The sequence below is a fragment of the Halichoerus grypus genome, chromosome 3 (genome assembly GCF_964656455.1).
Source record: "Halichoerus grypus chromosome 3, mHalGry1.hap1.1, whole genome shotgun sequence".
Classification (NCBI taxonomy): domain Eukaryota; kingdom Metazoa; phylum Chordata; class Mammalia; order Carnivora; family Phocidae; genus Halichoerus; species Halichoerus grypus.
Window position 1 is genome coordinate 168,037,835 of NC_135714.1, and position 23,919 is coordinate 168,061,753.

Consider the following 23,919-nt stretch of genomic DNA (forward strand, 5'->3'; position numbering starts at 1 on the left):
TCCAAATCAAAACCTCAATGAGATACCACCTCACACCAGTCAGAATGGCTAAAATTAATAAGTCAGGAAACGACAGATGTTGGCGGGGATGCGGAGAAAGGGGAACGCTCCTACACTGTTGGTGGGAATGCAAGCTGGTGCAGCCACTCTGGAAAACAGTATGGAGGTTCCTCAAAAAGTTGAAAATAGAGCTACCCTACGATCCAGCAATTGCACTACTGGGTATTTACCCCAAAGATACAAATGTAGGGATCCAAAGGGGTACATGCACCCCGATGTTTATAGCAGCAATGTCCACAATAGCCAAACTGTGGAAAGAGCCAAGATGTCCATCGACAGATGAATGGATAAAGAAGAGGTGGTATATATATACAATGGAATATTATGCAGCCATCAAAAGGAATGAGATCTTGCCATTTGCAACGACGTGGATGGAACTGGAGGGTGTTATGCTGAGCGAAATAAGAGAAAGACATGTATCATATGACCTTACTGATATGAGGAATTCTTAATCTCAGGAAACAAACTGAGGGTTGCTGGAGTGGGGGGTGGGTGGGAGGGATGGGGTGGCTGGGTGATAGACATTGGGGAGGGTATTGCTATGGTGAGCGCTGTGAATTGTGTAAGACTGTTGAATCACAGACCTGTACCTCTTAAACAAATAATACATTATATGTTAAAAAAAAGAGGAAGATAGTAGTAAGGGAAAAATGAAGGGGGGAACTTCGGAGGGGCAGACAAACCATGAGAGACAGTGGACTCTGAAAAACAAACTGAGGGTTCTAGAGGGGAGGGGGGTGGGAGGATGGGTTAGCCTGGTGATGGGTATTAAAGAGGGCACGTTCTGCATGGAGCACTGGGTGTTATAAGCAAACAATGAATCATGAAACACTACATCAAAAACTAATGATGTAATGTATGGTGATTAACATAACAATAAAAGATTAAAAAAAAAAAAGAACTGCCAGGCTTGTACCATAATAAAAATGCTTCATAATTTTAGAACATAAGGAAAACAAATTCTAAGCTTCTTTATAAACTGCATGCAGTATTGTTTAAATACCTGAGAAAAATGATCAACTATTTAAGGATTATGGACATGATGGTAAAGTTAATGTACACAGTTAAAAAACTGTTTGGTGGGTAACATGCAGATTTCTTTTACAAAAAGCTTGTAATGATTATTAGGGGACTCTGACATTTAGAGAGAACACCAGGCATGGCATTTGTTCTCTGTCATTTCCGTGGATTAGACAAAGCAAGGAAAGACAAACCAAATGGAACTAGATTTTATCCAAAAACAATCAATACAGCCAAATTAAATGATCTAATCTAGTGACTATCAGGTTTTTGGATTTCATAAACAGGAAAATTTTCTAAAGAGGTTTTGGGAACCCACATGGAATTGCCAAGTTTTAAATTTTGCCAAGTGAGGAAATAAATTTTTAAAAACAAACCAAACCACAACACTATCTACTACTGTCATCATTCCATAAAAATAAGTAACAAGGACAATCTCAAATAAAGGAATGTTTCCCAAGAGAGGACCAGTCTTTCATGACCATTTTTACTACAGACAGAAAATTTTGACAGCGACCAGTAGCAGAACATGATCTAGTGTCATAACTGCTAAAATATAGTGTCTTGGGAAAGATGTAACTTTTAAAAAAGTAGTCTCTGTTTTTTGGCATTTGCTAAACAAGTTAATTAAGATACACGAATTTGTTATGCTTTCCTAAATTTTTAAAAATCTTAACTTTGTAATTCCAGTTAGTTAACATACATAATTCCAGTTAGTGTTGCATTAGTTTCAAGCGTAAAATATAGTTTTGAACAATCCATACGTCACCCAGTACTCATCACAACAAATGCACTCCTTAATCCCCATCACTTATTTAACCCATCCCCTCACCCTCTGGTACTCATCAGTTTTTTCTCTATAATTAAGAATCAATTTCTTAACTCCTCTCTCCCTCTCTTTTTCCCTTTGCTCATTTGTTTCTTAATTCCACTGTCAGTGAAATCATATGGTATTTGTCTTTCTCTGACTGACTTATTTTGCATTGCATTATACTCTCTAGCTCCATTTATGTCATTGCAAAAGGCAAAATTTCGTGTGTATGTGTGTGTGTATGTGCACCACAGCTTCTTTAAACATTCATCGATAGATGGACACTTGGGCTGCTTCCATATCTTCCCTATTGTAAATAATGTTACAAACATAGGGGTGCAAGGTGTTTTTTTATTCTTTGGGTAAATACCCAGTAGTAGGATTGCTGGATCAAAGGGTAGATCTATTTTTAACTTTTTGAGAAATGTCCATACTTTCACAGTGGCTGCACCAGTTTGCATTCCAACCAACACTGCATGAATGTTCCTTTTTCTCCACATTCTCACCAACACCTGTTGTTTGGTGTGTGGTTGATTTTAGCCATTCTGACAGGTGTGACGTGATATCTCATTGTAGTTTTCATGTGCATTTCCCTGAGGATTAGTGATGTTAAGCATCTTTCCATGTATCTGTTAGCCTGTTCATGTCTTCTGCCCATTTTTAAATAGATTACTTGTTTCTTGGGTGTTGAGTTGTGTAAGTTCTTTATATTTTGGATACTAACCTTTTATCAGATATGTCATTTGCAAATATCTTTTCCCATTCCATAGGCTGCTTTTTAGTTTTGTTGACCATTTCCTCCCCTGCTCAGAAGCTATTATTTTGATGTAGTTCTAATACTTTATTCTTGCTTTTGTTTCCCCTGCCTCAGGAGACATATCTAGAAAGAAATTGCTATGGCCAATGTCAAAGAGGTTATTCCCTGTGTTCTCTTTTGGGATGTTTATGGTTTCAGGTCACACATTTACGTCTTTAATCCATTTTGAACTTATTTTTGTGTATGGTGCAAGAAAGAGGTCCAGTTTCTTTCTTTTGTATGTAGCTGTCCAGTTTTCCCAACACTATTTGTTGAAAAGACTTTTTCCCACTGGCTATTCTTTCCTGTGTTGTCAAAGATTAATTGACCATATAGTTATGGGTTTAGTTCTGGGTTTTCTATTCTGTTCTATTAATCTAGGTGTTGACTTTGGTGTCACTACCATATATTTGATTATTACAGCTCTGTAATATTACGTGAAGTCCAGAATTGGGATGCTATCAGCTTTGCTTTTCTTTTTCAAGACTGTTTTGGCTATTTGAGGTCCTTGGTGGTTCCACACAAATTTTATGATTCTTTGTTCTAGTTCTAGTTTTAGAAAAATGCTCTTGGTATTTTCATAGAGATAGCATTAAATTTGTAGACTGCTTTAGGTAGTATAAACATTTTAACAATATTTGTTTTTCCGATCCATGAGCATGGAATATCTTTTCATTTCTTTGCATTGTCTTGAATTTCTTTCAGAGTATAGATCTTTTACCTCTTTGGTTAGGTTTATTCCTAGGTATTTTTGGCACAACTGTAAATGGGATTATTTTCTTAATTTTGCTTTCTGCTACTTCATTATTAGTGCACAGAAAGGCAACATATTATTGTATGTTGATTTTGTACCCTGTGACTGACTAATTTGTTTATCAATTCTAGAGTTTTTTTGTGGAGTCTTTTGGGTTTTCTATCTAGAGTATGATGTCATCTGTAAATAGCAAAAGTTTTACTTCTTTCTTACCAATTTGGATGCGTTTTATTTCTTTTTGTTGTCTGATTGCTGTGGCTAGAACTTTTAGTATAGTGTTGAATAAAAGCGGTGAGAGTGGACATCCTTGTCTTGTTCCTGACCTTAGGGGAAAATCTCAGGTTTTCCCCATTTAGGATGATGCTGGCTGTGGGGCTTCATATCAGGCCTTTATTACATTGAGGTATGTTCCCTCTATCCCTACTTTGTTGAGGGTTTTTATTATGAATGGATGTTGTATACTTTGTCAAATGCTTTTATGCAGATATTGAAATAGTCATATATGGTTCTTAGCCTTTCTCTTACTGAGGTGATGTATCATGTTGATGGATTCGCAAATACTGAACCACCCTTGCAACCCAGGAATAAATCCAACTTGATCATGGTGAATGATTTTTTTTTTTTTTTTTAAAGATTTTATTTATTCGAGAGAGACAGATAGTGACAGAGATAGTGAGAGAGAGCACAAGCAGGGAGGAGAGGAAGAAGCAGGCTTCCCAGCTGAGCAGAGAGCCCGATGCGGGACTTGATCCCAGGACTCTGAGATCATGACCTGAGTTGAAGGCAGACGCTTAACCAACTGAGCCACCCAGGCACCCCATGGTGAATGATTTTTTAAACGTATTGTTGGATTTGGTTTGCTAGTATTCTGTTGAGGATTTCTGCATCTATGTTCATCAGGTATACTGGCCTGTACTTCTCTTTTTTAGTGGTGTCTTTATCTGGTTTTAGTATTGGGGTAATGTTGGCCTCATAGAATTTGGAAGTTTTTCCAACCTTTTCTATTTTTTGAAATAGTTTCAGAAGACTAGGTATTAACTCTTCTTTAAATGTTTGGTAGAATTTGCCTATGAAGCCATCTGGTCCTGGATTTCTGTTTGTTGGGAATTTTTTGAGTACTCAGTTTCTTTACTGGTTATCAGTCTGTTCAAATTTTCTATTTCCTCTTGCTCAGTTTTGGTAATTTACACGTTTCTAGAAATTTATCCATTTCCTCTAGGTTGTCCAATTTGTTGACATATAGTTTTTATAATATTCTCTTATAATTATTTGTATTTCTGTGGTGTTGGTTGTTGTTTCTCCTCTTTCATTTGTGATTTTATTTATTTGAGTCCTTTCTCTTTCCTTCTTGATATGTCTGGCTAGAGGTTTATCAATTTTATTGATTCTTTTCAAAGAACCAGCTCCTGATTTTTTGATCTGTTCTTTGGTTTTTTACTTTCTATTTCATTTATTTCTGTTCTATTCTTTATTATTTTTTTCCTTATGCTAGTTTTAGGTTTTGTTTGTTCTTCTTTTTCTAGCTCCTTCAGGTGTAAGGTCAGGTTGTTTATTTGAAATTTTTCTTGCTTCTTGAGGTGGGCCTGTATTGCTATAAACTTCCCTCTTGGAACAACTTTTACTATATCCCAGAGGTTCTGGACTGTTGTGTTTTCATTTTCATTTGTTTCCATGTACTTTTTAATTGCTTCTTTTATTTCCTGGTTGACCCATTCATTGTTTAGTAGGATGTTATTTAACCTCCATGTATTTGTGGTCTTTCTAGATTTTTTTCTTGTGTCTGACTTCACTCAAAGAGTCCCCTTTAATATTTCTTGCATGGCTGGATGGAACTAGAGTGTATTATGCTATGTGGTCTTTCTAGATTTTTTTCTTGTGTCTGACTTGTGTCTGTTTAGTAGGATGTTATTTAACCTCCATGTATTTGTGGTCTTTCTAGATTTTTTTCTTGTGTCTGACTTCTACTATCTTGTGTCTGACTTCTACCATTCATTGTTTAGTAGGACGTTATTTAACCTCCATGTATTTGTGGTCTTTCTAGATTTTTTTCTTGTGTCTGACTTCTACTACATTTTAGTCAGAAAACATATGTAGCATGCCTTCCATCTTGAATTTGTTGAGGTTTGTTTTGTGGGCTAATATGTGATCTATTCTAGCAAATGTTCCATGTGCACTTGAAAATAATGTATATTCTGCTGCTTTAGGATGGAATGTTCTGAATATATCTGTTAAATCCATCTGTTCCAGTGTGTCATTTAAAGCCATTGTTTCCCTCTTGATTTTGTTTAGATGATCTGTACTTTGATATAAAGTGGGGTGTTAAAGTCTCCTACTATTATATTATCGATTAGTTCCTTTATGTGTGTTATTAACTATTTTATGTATTTGGGTGCTCCTATATTGAGTGTGTAAATATTTACAATTATCATATCTTCTTTTTGGATTGTCCCTTAATGATTATATAGTGTCCTTTTTTGTCTCTTGTTAAAGTCTTTGTTTTAAAGTCTATTTTGTCTATTATAAGTATTACTACTCCAGCTTTCTTTTGAAAACTATTTACATGACAGATGTTTCTCCATCCCCTCAATTTCAATCTGCAGGTGTCTTTGAGTCTGAAATGAGTCTCTTGTAAGCAGCATATAGATGGGTATTGTGTTTTTATCCACTGTCTTTGATTGGAGCATTTAGTCCATTTACATTCAAAGTAATTATTGATAGATATGTATTTATTGTTTTATTATTTGTTTTGTGGTTGTTTCTTAATATTTTCTCTGATCCTTTCTTTTCTTTCTTTCATGGGTTATTTTCTTTAGTGATATATTTGGATTTCTTTCTCTTTATTCTTTGCATGTTTATTAGGGGGTTTTGATATATGGTTATTATTAGGTTTGTATATAACCTCTTTTGCATATAGCAATCTATATTAAGTTGATGGTCATTTAGGTTTGAACTCATTCTTTACTCCTCCCCGCACTTTAGGTTTATGTACTTTTATTTTGTGAGTTCCATGACTGATTTTTTACAGAAGTATTTATTTTTATTGCTTTTGTGTTTCCTACCTTTATACTGTCACTTTCTCCTTCTCACTCAAAGAGTCCCCTTTAATATTTCTTGCATGGCTGGATGGAACTAGAGTGTATTATGCTAAGCAAAATAAGTCAGTCAGAGTAAGACAAACACCATATGATTTCACTCATATGTGGAATTTTGGAAACAAAGCAGATGACCACAAGGGAAGGGAAGGAAAAATAAAATAAGACAAAACAGAGAAGGAGGCAAACCAGGCAAACTGAGGGTTGCTGTAGGGGAAGCTGGTGGGGGGAATTGGGCTAAATGGGTGATGGGTATAGACAGCATTTGTTGGGATGAGCAGTGGGTGTTATATGTAAGCAATGAATCACTAAATTATACTCTTGAAACCAATATTACACTCTATGTTAACTAACTTGAATTTAAATATAATAAAATATTTCTTGCATGGCTGATTTAGTGGTCACAAGCTCCTTTAATTTTCATCTGTCTGGGAAACTCTCTATCTCTCCTTCTATTCTGTATGACAGCCTTGCTGGATAGAGTATTCTTGGCTGCAGATTTTTCCCATTAAGCACTTCGAATATATTATGTTGTTCCGTTCTGGCTTTTAAAGTTTCTGCTGAAAAATCCCCTGCTAGCCTTATGCGTTTTCCTTTGTGAGTTACTGTCTTCTTTTGTCTTGCTGCTTTTAAAATTTTTTATCACTGTATTTTGCCAATTTGATTACAATATGTCTTGGTGAGGATCTGCTTTTGTTGATTTTGATGGAGTTCTCTGTGCCTCCTGGATCTGGTGTCTGTTTCCTTCCCTAAATGAGGGAAGTTTTCAGCTATTATTTCTTCAAATAAATTTTCTGCCCCTTTTTGTCTCTCTTCTTCTGGGACTCTTATAATAGAAATGTTGCTACAAATGGAGTCACTGAGTTCCCTAAATCTATTTTCATTTTGCATAATTCTTTTTTTCTCTTTTGGTTGGCTTAATTTCCATTACTCTGTCTTCTAAGTCACTAATTTGTTCCTCTGCCTCTTCCATTGTGCTGTTTGTTGCATCAAGTGTGCTTCTCATTTCATTTATTGAGCCTTTTATCTATGCTATATTATTCCTTATCTCTGTGTTAAGGGTCTCACGCATGTCTTCCACTCTTTCCTCAAGTCTGGTGAGTATCCTTATCATCATTACTTCAAATTCTCTATCAGGCATGTTACTTATATCTGTTTCACTTAGATACCTGGCTATGGCCTTGTCCTGTTCTTTCATTTGGGATAGATTTCTCTATCTTCTGATTTTGTTTAAATCTCTGTGTCTGTTTCTGTGTGTTATGAAAGTCAGCTGTATCTCCTTTTCTTGAAGGTAATGGCCTCATGAAAAAGAGGTCCTGTAGTGCCTTGCTGAGTAGTGTCCCCTGTTGCTTAGACCCTGGTGCTTCTGGAAATGTCTTCAATGTGTGCTACTTGTGCTCTGCTTTTGTGTCCTGGTGGCTTTATCCTTGAGGCCAGTTGTCTGTGGAGTCTCTTTGACTGTTGTGGGCAGTGTTTGTTCCTTGGCCTGAATGCGGCGCATTTTTAACTAGGCATGTTCTGGTCTACTTGTGAAATGAGACCTGTCACCACTGCCACTAGAACCAAGGCCCCACAAAACTCCCACATCAGGAGATGTGAGGTCAGCAAGGGTTTGGACCTGTCTTCTGGGGGAAGGGGTGATGTGCTGGGACTGAGGCAAGACTGGGAGGGGCTGTTCTACCAGAGCGTGGGGGTGGGACTTGGTGTAAGCAAGTTAGGGAGCGAGTGTTGGTGCTGTGTTGGTTCTCCCAGGTGGCCCTGTGCTTATGCTGAAGGGAGGGAAATAATGCCTACCAGTACCTTTTTGGGAACTGGATGGGTCTCTGTGAATGCTCTCTCCCTGGGATGAGCTCCAAGAGATGAGCAAATAACCTCCCCACTGTATGCCCCAGGTGCTCTTCAGATTGCTATTTCCACACTGCATGTCTGCAGGTTGTTTGCTTGCCTTCTCCCCAAGAGCAGTCCCAATGTCCTCTGAGCTCTCCCAGAGCCACACATGCTGACCTTTAAAACTCTAGGCTTTAAGCCCCACTGTTTGCAAGAACTCACAAAATTTGGGACCTCTTACTTTCCAAGCCAATTACTATGGGGATTCGTTTTCCTTGTGAGCTCTCCTATGTGCTTGTCTGCCTCTAGCCCTTCTCCATGATCGCAGCTCCCTCCCTACCACAGGAGCCATGCTCCATTTCTCTTCCAAACTGTGTATCCACACTTCTTACCTTCTTTGATGTGGGCTCTTCTCTACCTTTAGTTGTGAAGTTTGTTCTGCCAGTATTCAGATTGATTTCTCGAGTATGTAGGATAATCTGATAGTTATCTAGCTATACTCATGGGATGAGACAAGCCCAGTGTCATCCTACTCTGCCACCAACTCTTCTAGCCTGCTTTTCTACACAAACCATTCTAGTCACTGAAAATTATTCCAGTCTCATATGCACATATATATGCTATTTTCTATTCATTTTTAAAAGCTTAACAAGTCCATACATGTATATAATTTTTATAATAAACAATTACTAAAAGGCATATAATTAATATAACAATCCCTTGATTTAGGGAGCCTGGGTGGCTCCGTCGGTTAAGCGACTGCCTTCAGCTCAGGTCATGATCCCAGAGTCCTGGGATCAAGTCCCACATCAGGCTCCCTGCTCTGCGGGGAGCCTGCTTCTCCCTCTCCCACTCCCCCTGCTTGTGTTCCCTCTCTCGCTGTGTCTCTCTCTGTCAAATAAATAAATAAAATCTTTAAAACAAACAAACAAACAAAAACAATCCCTTGATTTACCTCTTGATTCTTGCTGCCCAGAAGTAATCTCTTTCAACTCCTTTTGTTTTTTTGTATTTTCAGTATGACCAACTGACTTTTACCTATGGACCTCTGGAAAAAGGGCACTTCTCTTTCTCTCTTCTCTTTCTCACTCACACATACCAACAGCTGACTCTCATTCTCTCTCCCCTCCTGCACCCCAATCCTTCCACTAAAATTATATCACAATCACAATTTAACGTTACATCAATTTTTAGTGCTTACATTATTATGACTGTGTAGATATAATTCACCCCTGAGCTATGTATGCACTCTGTTTCATTTGCTTTTTGTCTTCTCTGGAGTTATTACCTCATTTTGTTGTTGTTTACTTCATTTTCAAAAGCTTATCTCTAATTCATCTCCACATTTTCCAAAAGAACCGTGACTCTCCTCTCCATATAGTCTAACATTTCACATATTCTCTCAGTGACACTGTTGGAAGCATCCTTGGAATTCTCTATTCTCTCACTCTAATCTAAACTGGTTGGTTTCTATCTCCTGCATAGCTGATGTCCTAGGGCTTCTCTTTATCATCATCCTGAGGCTTTCCTCTGCCTCTCTGCTATTAGATTTCCTGTTTATTGGATTCCAAGCCTCCTCTTCTTTAAGTAACTAAGAAAAAGTACATGGGTGAGGAGAAAGGAAGAGCCTGCCCATTGTGAAATGTATGTACTTTTCACTTAGTTTTGCTATTTTCAATGTGGGAATCTCACTACTGGCCTCAACTGACCTGATTTCCAAAGTCCAGTTTTGGGGTTAATCTTCCCAGACAGGAGTTGCAGAAGATGAGGAGCATTTGGCTCTACAAAGTAGGGAGGGCATTGAGAGTGTCTAGTTACTAATTTAGAACCTTTAAAGAGATCTTCTTTTTTCGACCTACTGTCCTTAGGTGTAATCAGTGCTTCCAATTCCTAGACCTCTCTTGTGTTCTATGGGGAAAATCAGTCATCTTTCCTTGGCTTCCAGGTCTGCAGACACTTGGGTTTTGGCTTTCTCTGGAGTGGTAAATAGTTAACAAGTCTGGTAAGCTTTCCATCTTCCAAATTTTTTTGACAGCTTGAGGGCATCAGGTCTCAATCTGTGTACTTCAAAATCTAGGAGTTCCACTGTCATTTCAGTGAGGTTTACATAGGCATGGAGAGAAAAGCATATTGTTATCTTTAATTTTAAGAGTTATGCTTTTGCAGTGTATAAATACCACTTAATCACAATGTTAAGAGGTCACAGCAGGGGGTTAATGAAACATACAAAAATCCCCTCAAAATACTGTCCAGTCATAATTAAAGTATTCTGGAGAGACTTTCCATTTTACCTATTCTTTAAAAAGTTCTCTGGGGAGAATTGTCATAAATCAGTACACTGCTGGTACCTTAGCAGTCCTTCTAAGTGACAGTAAGAGCTTTTTCTCTCAAAGCACTCTCCTATATCTGTCTGCCTATTCAGTCTACTCAACAAACTAGACCCCAACCCTTCTAGTTTACTTACACTGGGAAATCTTAGAAGAAAACTTTAATAAAAAAGCTCAATAGGCATGAATTCCCTTGTCATTAGCTGCTAGGAGCTCCAGGGTCTAGAGAAGGTCCTACTGCTTACTATAAATACCTTGGCATGATCCAGGAGATTTCTCAATTACAAGGTTGAAGCTGACCCCCCTAAATTGCACCTGGATGCAAGGGGATTATTATGTCTGGAACAGCTATATAATCTTTTTTTAAAATATTTTATTTATTTATTTGACAGAGAGAGAGAACTAACAGGGGGACCAGCAGGCAGAGGCAGAGGGAGAGGGAGAAGCAGGCTCCTGATGAGCAAGGAGCCCAATGCGGGCTTGATTCCAGGACTCTGGGATCATGACTTGGGCTGAAGGCAGACGTTTAACCGACTGAGGCACCCAGGTGCCGCATGGAACAGCTATATAATCTTCTTTGATTTGCCAGAATCAAACAAAAACTTGGCTTACCAGATTTGAATCTGGTAATAATGAGTCAGTATACGAATGTCTCCAGTGCCTTGGGTATCATCCTGCCTTCTAACACTTAACTGCAGGCTACAACCAGTGTTATGTTATGAGATGAGTCAGGCTATAAAAATTGAGTCTCAGCCAGTACTTTCTTAAAAATTTTGACATGAAACACTCCAAGTAATCTACCTAGAAAAACAAATTCCACAAAGATCAAATGATCTATATGCACAAATAAACCAAATGTTGTACCATTGAATGTGAAAGATTGGCTTTTAAAAAGCAATGAAAAGTGATCTGCTTGAAGGTTAAGATAATGCTCCAAAATCTTAATTAAAATCAAAGATAAAAGAGTAACTCTCACGATAAATGACTGAGGAAGAGCCATCTTGCCCAGCCCCTCATGGTTTCTGCATCACCATGGATGAGTAAATAAAAACACTCTCCAAAAATCTCCTATTAGTCCGTAAACTGAATGCAATCATGAATTATAAACCAGGCAACCAGGCATGATCTAACAACAGGATACAATAAAGGAAAGTCATCATCCTAGAAAATCAGGACATCTGGTCACCATGTATATTCCCACACTAGAGCTCCCAGCTGGTTAAGTTCAGGTTATCATAATGGTACTAACCTCCCTCGAGCTTCAACAAAGACTCTTAAAAATGAGAGGATTCTTTTTTCCTCCCTGAACTCTCATCTTAATATTTCATAGATTTTTTTTTTCCTTTTCTTTGATTCTGACAAGGGTATTATACTAGCTTGCCAAAAATGATGGCATGGGCCAGCAATTTCTTTACAATGTTCAAATATTACATGGAAGCTCTGAACCACCTGCTATAGGTGCTATATACATGTATGCTATATACATCATTGGAAGAATGTTTTCAAATAGAAAGGCATAAGGAAGCAGATCAAGAACACAGTATGACACTGGGAGTTATTTTAGAGACACTCAAGCCAAGCACAACTCTACTGGCACTTTAATCAAGTGAAAATAGGTAAATGATGAAGATCTGCTTTTAATTATATTCAAGGGTCAACAAGGGTCATCTCATCAGGAGCACAGTTTGCTCAACATCTCAAAATCTGTATAATCTAAGGGGAAAAAAAGTATTAATTTACATGAAAAGGTACTGGCAGGATCTGAGAAATTCAGAAACAAGCTGGTGGTGGTTCTGGGGGTGGTTAGGGCTTGAAGGAGAATCGAAAAAAAACCCAAGCCCAACAATAAAAACCAATATCACTTTGCTAACTTTATAATTTAAAAATAAATCCAAAGATAGTACAAGCTTCTATTTTGGGGCAAGGCTGACTAAAGTCTTAAGACTTGAGTTAAACAGCTATTGATAATAATGTAGTCTGCAGAAATACTTTCCAGAAGGAGCCAGGTTTCTTCTTAAGATCTCCTTTGGGTAAAGACCACATTAAAACATCAAAATTTGTTAGTCTGGCAGAATCACACCTGAGGGAAAAGTATAATTTCTTGGAACACAAGAAGTGACTCCAGTGGGAAGACAGTAGAGCCAAAGTAAGAAAAATAGGGTTTTGGAGATAAAATTATTTTTATCTTTACACTATCAGATTTGCTTTGTGAAAGACACTTCCTCCCTAATTCTCTCATGTGCCAGGGTTATAAGATGTTCAGAGAGATGTTCTTGAATTCCGACCCCAATTGTTTAAATCTACTGTCCTGCAAGGATCCAAGTGAGGATGAATTTACAAGATTAAAAGATGTTCTGCTTCAATTTAAGAATAAAAAATATATATATAAACAGACATTTGCAGGAATTTTTCCAAATTATGACTAAGGATTTTTCCCATAATATATGAGATATACATTTTTGAATACGCATATATAAAGGAGCCATTTGACCAGAATCTCCTTCCCAGGCTCTAGCCTTAATCTAAAGCACAAAAGGGATCTGGTAAAGAATAAGAAAAATCCTCAAACCTCTCCTGAAAAACTTTAGATTGCAGTGGGCATTGTAATGACATCTTTAAGGTTCCTGTGTATATGGATTTGATTCACAGAAGGGGAAATGAGTAACATTTACCTAACAATGCTAAAGAAATAACAAGCAAGCTTATTCAGGATGGAGAGAATAGAGTTGATGGGGCCTTTCACCACAATTGCAACATGTTTTACAAAGCAATGAATTAGGCATTTCATTTCCCTTTAACATGTTTATGGTTAACATCTCCTAGCACGGGAAGTTTTATTCAAAATACATATAAAACTCACCTTCCCTGAATCAAGCTGTCTTGAGATTCCTTTTACAGAGGAAATAACCCCCACCAACCCCCGCAAGATTTCTAAAATTAACATTGCTCAGAACAAAGCTATCATTCTATCAACCCCTGCATTTTATGGATGAGTCCCAGGGAGGAGAAGTGACTGTCTAGGCACATATTGCTAATTACAGGGAGCAAAACCCAGGCTAGGCCACCAGGATGCAATACGCTGGCACAGAGAGCAAATGGCCAACTTTTTCCATTTTGCACTACCCAAAGTACAAGTTTTACTCTGAAATTTCAGCGTTGGAGAAATTGACTTCTTTGCCATATTATTAAATAATAGCTTTAAACAATTTGTTTGAACCCATACAATAATCAACTAGAGAACTGTTGGTTTATCCTAGCCTCATACTAGTCCTCAAAAAAAGGCCTCTAGAGTTCAACCATGTTTGTTATATTCACCCACAACAACATGAAACAAAAGCATCAGTTGAGATCTTCCTGATCTATAATATATAATGCAGTCTGACAAGAGATAAAGAAGGAAATAAGTGACATTATCAACATGAACTTTTACAGATTTATGTTTTAAACCGATAATTGACTTACTCAAGTTAAAAACTAAGGAATACCGAAATAATTTATATTTGAGATTTAACTAAATCCATGGGAGACATGTGGAAATTCCAGGCAGAATTGAGGCCTAATCAACATTTCTTACACTACACACCAAATTCTGGAGTATTTGCCTTTGAAGAAATTGACTCCAAAATGTTACTTCTGTCAAAGGCAGAGCAACAAGCTGGGCCTGACAGCAGGAAAGTCTGCACTGCCCCCTCATGGCCAGGAGCCTCACTGGTAACTCTTCCAATAACAGACCCTTAACTGATAAATAGCTTAAGTCAAAGTAAGAATTAATACATTTGAACAGTGAATGTGTTCTCCACAAAATGCATATTCTTCTAAAACATACTGACATGTGTCCTACTCATCTTATCTGCTTCAGAATTTGATATTAACAATGTTATCTAGAAAAGGACAAAGCCACATTCTATCCAGAGGTCTAAAGAATATAATTTAAAATACCTTAAAGGAAAAAAAAAAAAAAAGACCATACAGAAAATCAAGTTTTAAAGAAAATAACATATAGACTGCACTTTGGTAGTTCAAATAACATTCTTTAAACTACGTCAAAATGAACCACAAAGGATTAGAAAATTCAATTTTCTTAATTTAAAATGATTAGATCAAGGGAAGCTTTTAAGATATTTTGCTAAAATCAAAGGCAATAGTACCTAATCCTTTCAGAAGTCCTTTAATACCCGCTTCAAATGAAGAACAAATATGAATAAACCAGATAAAAAGTGAGGACAACAGATGAATCAAATTTAAATTAAACCATTATGTTTTCAATAAACAACAAAACAGAAGTTAGAAACGTGAAAAATGAAAGCTTTCAAGGAATACAAAACATGTTATAACTCCAACTCTCTGACAAAGGACAATTAATACACCTATTCTAGGAAGAACGAGAGTTCCAGAGAGACAAAATTAAATCCCAGGAGCATATATCACAAGCACCTGACCTTTTTGGAGGGGATTAGGGGAAGAATTTTTTCTAATCATTGGATTAGATATCTTTCATTTTGGATAAAGAGTCAGATAATTAAAAAGTGTTATTTACATGATTAGTGGGAAGAAACATTAAGTGCTAAAAAAGGACTACTGGTGAATAAGAATTCTGATTATTAACTCCTGGAGTAAAATGTATATACTATGGATAGAAATATGTGTTGATACGTATTTATGCATCTATAATATAATTCAGTCCCCTATATTTAGGGTACAAGTCTATAGTGTTATTCAGTTAACTTCATTTAGGGAACAAAAATGGCTAGTGAAAGATTAAGTTCAATCTATCTAATTTCCTGTTCTAATGATTTTCTATGAGCTCCTTCTGGTGTTCAATTTTAAAAGACAACATAATCCTACAAAAATATCTCTTGTGAGATATTGGGGACTTGGATACATTCTTAAATATACACTCCAGAACTTAAAGACCACATATGCTTAAAAAATATAATTTAAAAAATTTGACTATAATTTCCAAAGTACCATATGACGGCCTATTGATTACAATTCTACCAGGGGTCTTTTATATTGTTCACTCCTTGTAATATTTGTGATATTAAAAAAAAAATGCTTGGCTTTCTCTTGCATAGATGCAATATCAAATAAGAAAACCTGTACTGTGTAACAAACAGAAGATAGTAGAAAGTCTTTTCATTTTACATCTATGCTAGATTCCAACATTAATTACAGTATACAACCATAATTCTAGTTGTATTCATCAGGATTGCTGGTAGATGATGATGATCCTTTTATTTCCCAAAGTCTTTGACAGCATAGTGTAGGTAAAATCCATGTTAAAACAAAATCTAAAGATGCTTCTTTGCACTCCTAATAGGAGCCAATTTTAGAGCCATGTTGAGAATCACATACATTTTACATACATTTAGCTATTTAACAATAAATAAGCCATCCAGGTCTATCACAGCAGGAGACAGTAGTCGGCACACCACAGGAGGTCTCACCATGCAGGTCACAGTGACAGGACTGTGAAGATGACATGTGAACAGGACATGTGAAGACACATGTTTCTCCCCAAAGCTACAGCTTTTAAAAAAAATACTGAAGGGGAAAGAGCTACATCTGACGACATTCTAGCTAGAAAATTTGCTAATGATTGAAGAGGTTAGATCTCACTGTGTCATAATCTAAGGGGGTGGACAGAAAGCCAGCATGTTTCTTAAAGTCACATTAAAGTATTTTGCCCCCTTCATCCCCACCCCTGCCATACTTTTAAGGGAATCTGCTAATGCCAAAGTCTTTCAACAATGTAAATGCCATAGAAGGGGACTGGGAAGGTGAAAGGTGGGAGGGTGAAAGCCTAATGTCACTCTCAGTGGGTCTGGATATGTAACTTGTGAGAAGACAGGACACTGAGATCTACCTCCTTGAGCTTTTTCTGTGCATCATCAAACCTCTGAAATCTCCATCATAATCATCTACATCTCCAGCCTTAGAGTTCTGGGATCCTATGATTCTATTATTCCATTTTTAAACCTGTGGAGTGGGAGTGTTTCTGAGTACCCTGCTCACACAGATGGTGGTGGGAAGAATCTCAAGAATATGCTGCATGTAGTAAATGCCCATTTCACTACGTAATCACTCCCTTCACATTTCATATGAACAGAGAGAATATTATCCTACAGATGTCGCAAAAAGACAAGCGATTAATGGCAGCACAGCCAGCACATATGTGTAAGAAACATGAAAGAAGAAAATCTTCCCAATTACATATACGCGAGGCTATTGACTCTGTACAAGGCAAGAATGTAGTTTAATAAGACCAGGTCACTGTTGTACATCAGCTCCATATATTGTGGGCAGAGCAGGGAAGGGAAGGCAAGAGGACTAACTGAATGATAAAATCATACACAATGTCTCTGTATTCCTGATGTTCTAAAAATACACTGCACTGACAAATTATTTGTCAAGGCAACCTTTCTTAAAAACAAGAGCAATATGCCAACCAGCACTTTCCCACAATCATCTCATTCTGAGCATTGCCTCACCCTTCTCTTCCACAAACGGGCTCTTTATAAAACTGACCCATGCCACAGCGATCTTTGTATCTGGAGTTCAGATACCGTCCCTCTCATCTGATCTCACCTGATTATCTTAGAACCATTTTATCTATCGTACTTTCTCATTCTGTCACTGCACATTAGACATTTGCAAAGACTGTATCAGATTTTCAATGCGGTTTAACATGGTATTTCTTTACCTTGCTTTCCTTAGCAGAAAACTCTGAGGAGTTAGAAATTTTCATAGACTTTGACCGGTGGGACTGCCGCCGGATAGAATCCTCCCGGGAGTATTTCACGGAACCTGAGGTCCTCACCCGCACCTTGCTGGTACTCTGAACACTATTCACTCCAATCATTTTTCAGGTTGACCGGGGAAGAGGTTTGGAGAAATAAAAAGGCACTTTCCAACCGCTGAAAGGTTCTAATGCTGAAGGAACTCTGTCGGGTTGTGCCTGAGCAGCTCAGAGAGCGGAGATCTGCGTTAGCTTAAGAAACACCAGGCTGCCTCCCCCAGCATCTTCAACTACCCTGTTTGCAGCGAGTCTGATTGTTCCAGGCACGGCTCACGTCACTGGCTGCGAAAGAGGAAAAAAAATGCAATCCCACCCCTGCTACTCGTCTCTCTTTTACACACACACACACACACACACACACATACACACACGCTCCATATTCACACACTGAAACAAATGGCAATTGGCCAGGCAAGCTATTCATTAACATTTCAAATAGCAACACCATTTCTCTTGTGATATTGTGCAGCAAGCTCATTAATGTCAACAACAAAATAGAGATACCACAAATAAAAGTCTCAAGTAATCTGTGAGGCACCATGTGGGGTGGGAACAGAGATAAATCTCCAAAAGGGGGGGAGGGGAAGAAGGATGGAAATCAAAAGGCTCATCAATTACAGGCTAGTAAAAAGATGGTAGCCACAAAGGCATCTCCAACAATCATTTGTTTTCCTCTCTTTCCTGTCCCAGGCCACACATTGTTTAGCAGTAATTTAAACTGTACTGCCTTCTGATGAATTAAATGTTTATTATGACCTTAGAGTAATTAGCCAGATATTTAGACAGGAATTGTGTCAGGTTGTATGAAAAATCCAGAATAAAAAAGAGGTTATGCTACCTTCCTATCATACTAAAAAGTTAAAAAAAAAAAAATTGGTCAGTTAGCACATGTTAATTTTAAATATGGCTTAGAGTAAGACCGATAACACCAATTTCAATCAATAAAAAGCAATAAGCTTTTCCAAGAGCTGTAAATGCTCTGTCAGTGAACAAGAACACATGCAACCTTTTGAGTAAGTATTACAAATTGGACATTATTAGAAGACCAGATAATTTTAGTTCCTGACACACAGAGTCAGTTTTGAGTATAACACTCAGGATTGTAATGCCTCACTTATCTGGCATCTCAGGGGTGGAGAGAGGGTCAGCCAGATAACCTCCAGATAAAAGAAGTTTTATTGTTAATATAAATAACAAAATTTTAAAATAGTTTGTAAAACGCCAATCTAGGAAGAGAGTGGTGCCTCAACTGATCTAATCCTCAAGTTGGAACTTTTCCTTGATGGCTCAGGATTACAAATTTTATACAGTATATGGCAAAGCACCGATGTGCTTGAGAACTACTTAAGACAGTGTTCAGGCTGTTTGTCCACTGTCAATCAGCCCAGAAAAAGTGATATTTGGACTTGGGGTTTTGTTTCACCCTCAGGTCAGGGGCTTCCTCCCACCCTCCTCTAGACTTCTTTACTTTCCGTCTCTTATCTTTGAAGCACTTGATACTTCCACTCTGTCATAAACGAAAAGAGAAATTAATTTTTGATAGAATTTTGTCTAAAATAATAATAGATGATAGCTTTTTAGAAGATCTTGGGGATCTCCTCTAAGAATTAATTGATTTTAGAGTCTATAACATCATTTTGGCTACTTTGTGGTAAATTTTCCTCTCTTCCCAGGTAATTTGAAGCTATTGCATAACTGTTCTATAAAGTAAAGAAAAAAAAAAAAAGTAGTGACCCCACATATTACAAAGCATGTTCTAAAGGCATAAAAAGAAGTGCTCTAACATTATGATAAAGCTGACCATTAAATCTGCACAATTCAAATTTAAGTATATGATGATTATATAGGGAAATATCTTCATTTAACACAAATAAGCCTGAGGTAGAACCCATGAAGGAACTACTAGCAGAGGCAAGATAAAAATTCAAAAAGTACTGTGTAAAAGACAGAGCCCCCGCCTCAGCATGGTTATAAATACAGAGCACTGGTTTAAAAGAAACATGTCTTTTGGATATTTGCTGGTCACCGTAATAAGGAGTCAGAATATGTCTCCTGACGAACTGAATTTCCTTTTCTCCACCAAAAAGGTTACATAAAAAGAATGAAAACCATGTGCTAGTATGTACAGAAATGGATTCTGATCTACAACTTGATTTCTGTTTAGCAGAAATATTCTATCTTTACCCACAGACTGCCCAAATGACAGTACTACTCCTGTAATGACATTATTAGTAACAATTTTCATCTATTTAACACCTTATACTACTACTTTATAGAAGTAACATTTGTTATCTCATTTTGATTCTCAACTTGACAATTTTGTGAAGTGGGCTGAGGTGACATTACAATCCCTACCACTTTATAGATGAGCGAGGTCAGTTCAGGGAGCTAGCACAGAGCCAGCATTCCAACCCTCACTTTAAACCATACCACCAACCACACTGTCTTCCACAAACTATGGCTGTTTACATCGGCCCTTTCCTCTTTAAACCTAGAATAAATCTTTCTGCAAGTCAGGGAGAGAAAAGTCTCCTCCTGTGCCTCCCCTCTATTTTCTGTTCCACACTTCCGTCTGGACAGAGTAAAGAGAACCGCTGCAAAGCCTCTAGTACTCTAAGAGTCAGCAATGGATGAGCCTGTCTGAGCCTAACTGAGCATGTTGGCCAAGAGGTACGTGGACACGCTGGCAGGGCCCCTAGCACTCAGGGTCAGTGGTGTGGCCGCGTCCCATTGACCTACACTTAACTCCCACCGCTTCCCAGTACCACTCTTTCCTTCAGTCAGGCCTGTCTCTCCATTCCAGTGCAGTACACACTGCACTGCAGCTTTCACTCAACCCACACACAAACACAAGCTCAGCTCCTTACTGTAGCTCTCCTCAATTACTTCCTATTTGCTGTCCTCCCACCTGGAACTCTGTTGCTCTACCCTGATCCTCCACATAGCCGGCTTCTCATCATTCAGGGTTCAGTTCAGCTGCTACTTGTTCCAAGAGACTTTCTCTGTCATGCTTCCTAAAAGAGCCCCTACCCTCCACCCCAGTCATTCTCCATCATAACTGCTATCTCCTGGTCTTTACAGTGCTCACTGCTGTCTGAAGTCATCTGACATTCAGAGCCTACAACAGTACTTGGTAGAGAGCAGGAGCTCAATGACTATTTGCTGAATAATTAAACTCCTTAAATACACAGTAAGCTTCCCTTCTCTACTGCATTTCATGTTGTTAAACTTTCTAAGAAAATTCAGCATAATTTTTTTCTGAAAAATGAATACAGTTAATACACAATTTCTTTCCTAATGGTACAAAAGAGTATGCAGTTTTAAGGGAAGGAATTTAAGTTCCCTCCCACACCAGTTTCCCAGTCCTCTGCCAAGAAAAAAGCACGATTGCCAGTTTCCCATGCATCCTTCCAGAGATAAGCCATCCATCTACACTATATGTGTGAGTATGTGTATGTTGTGTCCTTTTCCGTCTTAGGGGCTATAATGAAAGCATGCTATATATTCTTTTTGTTTCTTGCTTTTTTCCCTTTTCAAGATCCTTCTCCATCAGCACAAAGCTACCTCACTCTTGTTAATAGCTACATAGTATTCCAGTGTGCTGAGGTATCATATGTTATCAGGGTCTTAGCACTGGACATTTTGTTTACAGTCTTTGCTACCATAAATAAGGATGCAGTGAATATGCCTGTAATACGCCACATCTTAAACAGTATTTAAACAATACGGTTTTCCAACTGTTTTTCTGAACAGGTCTTATTTTCCTTTTCTTGCATTTATTTCATATCTTCCACAGTCATCATGTTAGGTATTTATGGGGGTTGCAACTAGATTCAATATGAATCACTTCAAAGACTTATCAAAACACCCTGTGCTGCCCCATCCTGCTCTCAGTGGGCTTGACTGTCCTTAGACTTCAGCCTGTACACAGACAGCCTGCTTGCTATAAAGTAAAGGCAGGCCTCCTGGAGAGCAGCAGCTATTTAGAACTTCAAAATAACTTTCCATAAAAGCTTTCACAGAAAATAAAGGTGACTTCCACATGAAATAGAAATTGTAAGGGAAATTTAATTATGCAAGTAAATTAACTGAAAGTCTGAAAATTGGTACTTCAGCTTCTGATGCTTTCTGACTTAGGATACTATTTAGTACATAAACCCTAAAAGGCTGGCTAAAAAAGTGCCCCAGTTAATGGGTAGCAGAAAAACTCTCTAAGCCTTTCCATAGGCAGAGTCCCAGAGAAACTAATCCAATTTAATACCTTGTTCACGTGTGCCTACCAGGTGCTGGGGATATATACATACAACATCAGCACGAGGCCCCTAACTTTAGGCAGCCCATAGTCAGCTGGGGGTGAGGGGTAGAAAAAACAGGAAATTCTATTACCATAATTATAATGGTGGATACCTTTGAAAGATCAATTAACTGAAGACTGTAGACCCCAAATGAGATACAGAAGAGAACATCAGTGGTATCTAGGCAGATGCTTCTTTCCCCTCTAAGAAAATGTCATGGAATCACAAGCAGAAAAAGATAAAGACTGAGTGATGAACTCTGGAGAGAAGCCAAAGTGGTAATGAATTCTAAATACCAACTGCCCAGAGGTACAATTATTAACATGATACATAGAAGGGCTAGGGGGAGAGGCATGAGATGGCAAGAGGAAACCAGCTCACTTTATTTTCAGAACAGAACAAATGGTGGATGTCATATTCACTTAATATACAAGGATCTCATGGCTTTCCCTAGGTTCTTTAGAACACAGTGTCTTGTATAAAAGATAGTAAAGCGACAGCATGCTGATCTGGGAGTCAGAGGTCAGGTGCTCACTGAGGCTCTCTGGCCACGACTGTCATGTGGCCCCACATCTTCAATATTGGTGCTAGTGCTGGCACCATAAAGGTGCTAATGAGTGGTTTTCTTCTAGGCCATTCATTTGGATTTAATCTCATTGGCAGAGCTGGAAGGGACCTTAGAAAAATCACCTTCAATCTCTTCATTTCACAGGTGAAGATTTCTGTGACCCAGAAACATGAAGTGACTTGTCCAGGATCTCATAACTAATAAGTGACAGAACTGAGACTTGTGTCCAGGTTTCCTAATATCTAACAAAAGATGTTTTTCTCCTGTGCTGTTTGCTTCTTGAAAGCTAAGGATTCCACGGCCCTACATTTTTTTCAGACTGCAATAAGGCTTGAAATGGTTACCTTGAAATGGAAAATTCACTACAGGAAGACTGACTCCAGAAGTGAAATGGAACCCAGCCACTCATATAATAACTTTAGGGAAGACTTGAAAAATCAACTCTGCCAACAGCTTAGGAACTAGTCTTAGGGTCCAGGAAAATGTGTGACAGCTTCCTGTTGCTGATGTGGCAAGAGTAAGGTATGTATCCTCCCATTCTCTGGGGGCTATTCCTTTCTATACAGCAACATGATCGCAAAATTAGTTAACCTTCTAGAGGACAATGTAGTCATTGAAAGTACATAAAAACAACAAAGAACTTCAAATAATAAAACAGAGACATTTGATAAAAACTTATTCCCTGCTTTATTTTCCTGTCTTCTTCCAGGCTTTCCCATAATTCTGGTACTTTTCCAATATGGGGACCCATTCTGAACCCTAGCAAATGGTGATTAGCCTGGATTCTCCTTGTGCTCTACACCCCAGGACTAAATCCCAATCCACAGGTGGTCTGACCACATGAGGCCTCATGCAGGCTCACCTGCCGGACATCTGTGCCGACAGTCTGAACTGGAATTCTGTTGCCATGTGTCACCAATCTACTACTTTATTTTTTATTTTTTATTTTTTTTAAAGATTTTTTATTTATTTATTTGACAGAGACAGACACAGTGAGAGAGGGAACACAAGCAGTGGGAGTGAGAGAGGGAGAGGCAGGCTTCCTGCGGAGCATGGAGCCCGATGTGGGGCTCGATCCCAGAACCCTGGGATCATGACCTGAGCTGAAGGCAGACGCTTAACGACTGAGCCACCCAGGCACCCCACCAATCTACTACTTTAATGGATTGGACACACCTCAAGACTATTTTCCAAATTGGGACCCAGACAATTTCTCCACAAATAGACACTGAACCTGCTCTCTGGTCCCTTTATCCTTCAATCTCGGCCTAATGAGCAAGTTTCATAGCCCCTTCCCTTTGTCCACTGTCCCTTTCCTAAAGGTCTGATAATGCTTATCTTTACACATTTCAGCTGTGTACAAAAGTGAGAAGTATTGTCTAGCAGTGGGGCTACGGATTTCTTTGAGTCATAGTTCATTATCTAAAAAGTAAACTCAGTTTAATTTTAATGAATAACCACTGTCTTCAGTAATTGGTAGTTGGAAGTCAAAATCCCTATGACTTGTTCAACCTATGAAGACATATTACCTCACTCTAGCAGCCCTCAATCTTGCCTCTATTATCACATG

At 38.2% G+C, this 23,919-nt stretch overlaps 1 protein-coding gene across 9 annotated transcripts in view; it reads right to left on the reverse strand.

Moving 5' to 3' along the window:
* PSD3 (pleckstrin and Sec7 domain containing 3) overlaps positions 1-23,919 on the reverse strand; it is a 586,658-nt gene that overhangs the window by 212,758 nt on the left and 349,981 nt on the right. Inside the window, exon 1 of one of the 9 annotated variants that reach the window (XM_078069545.1) lies at positions 17,391-17,752. The exons of the other annotated variants lie outside the window; for them this stretch is intronic. Within the exon in view, the coding sequence (XP_077925671.1) occupies positions 17,391-17,549 (159 nt within the window). The 5' untranslated portion in view covers positions 17,550-17,752. Of the gene's footprint in view, positions 1-17,390; positions 17,753-23,919 lie in introns of those variants that run through there. 9 annotated transcript variants of the gene reach the window in all.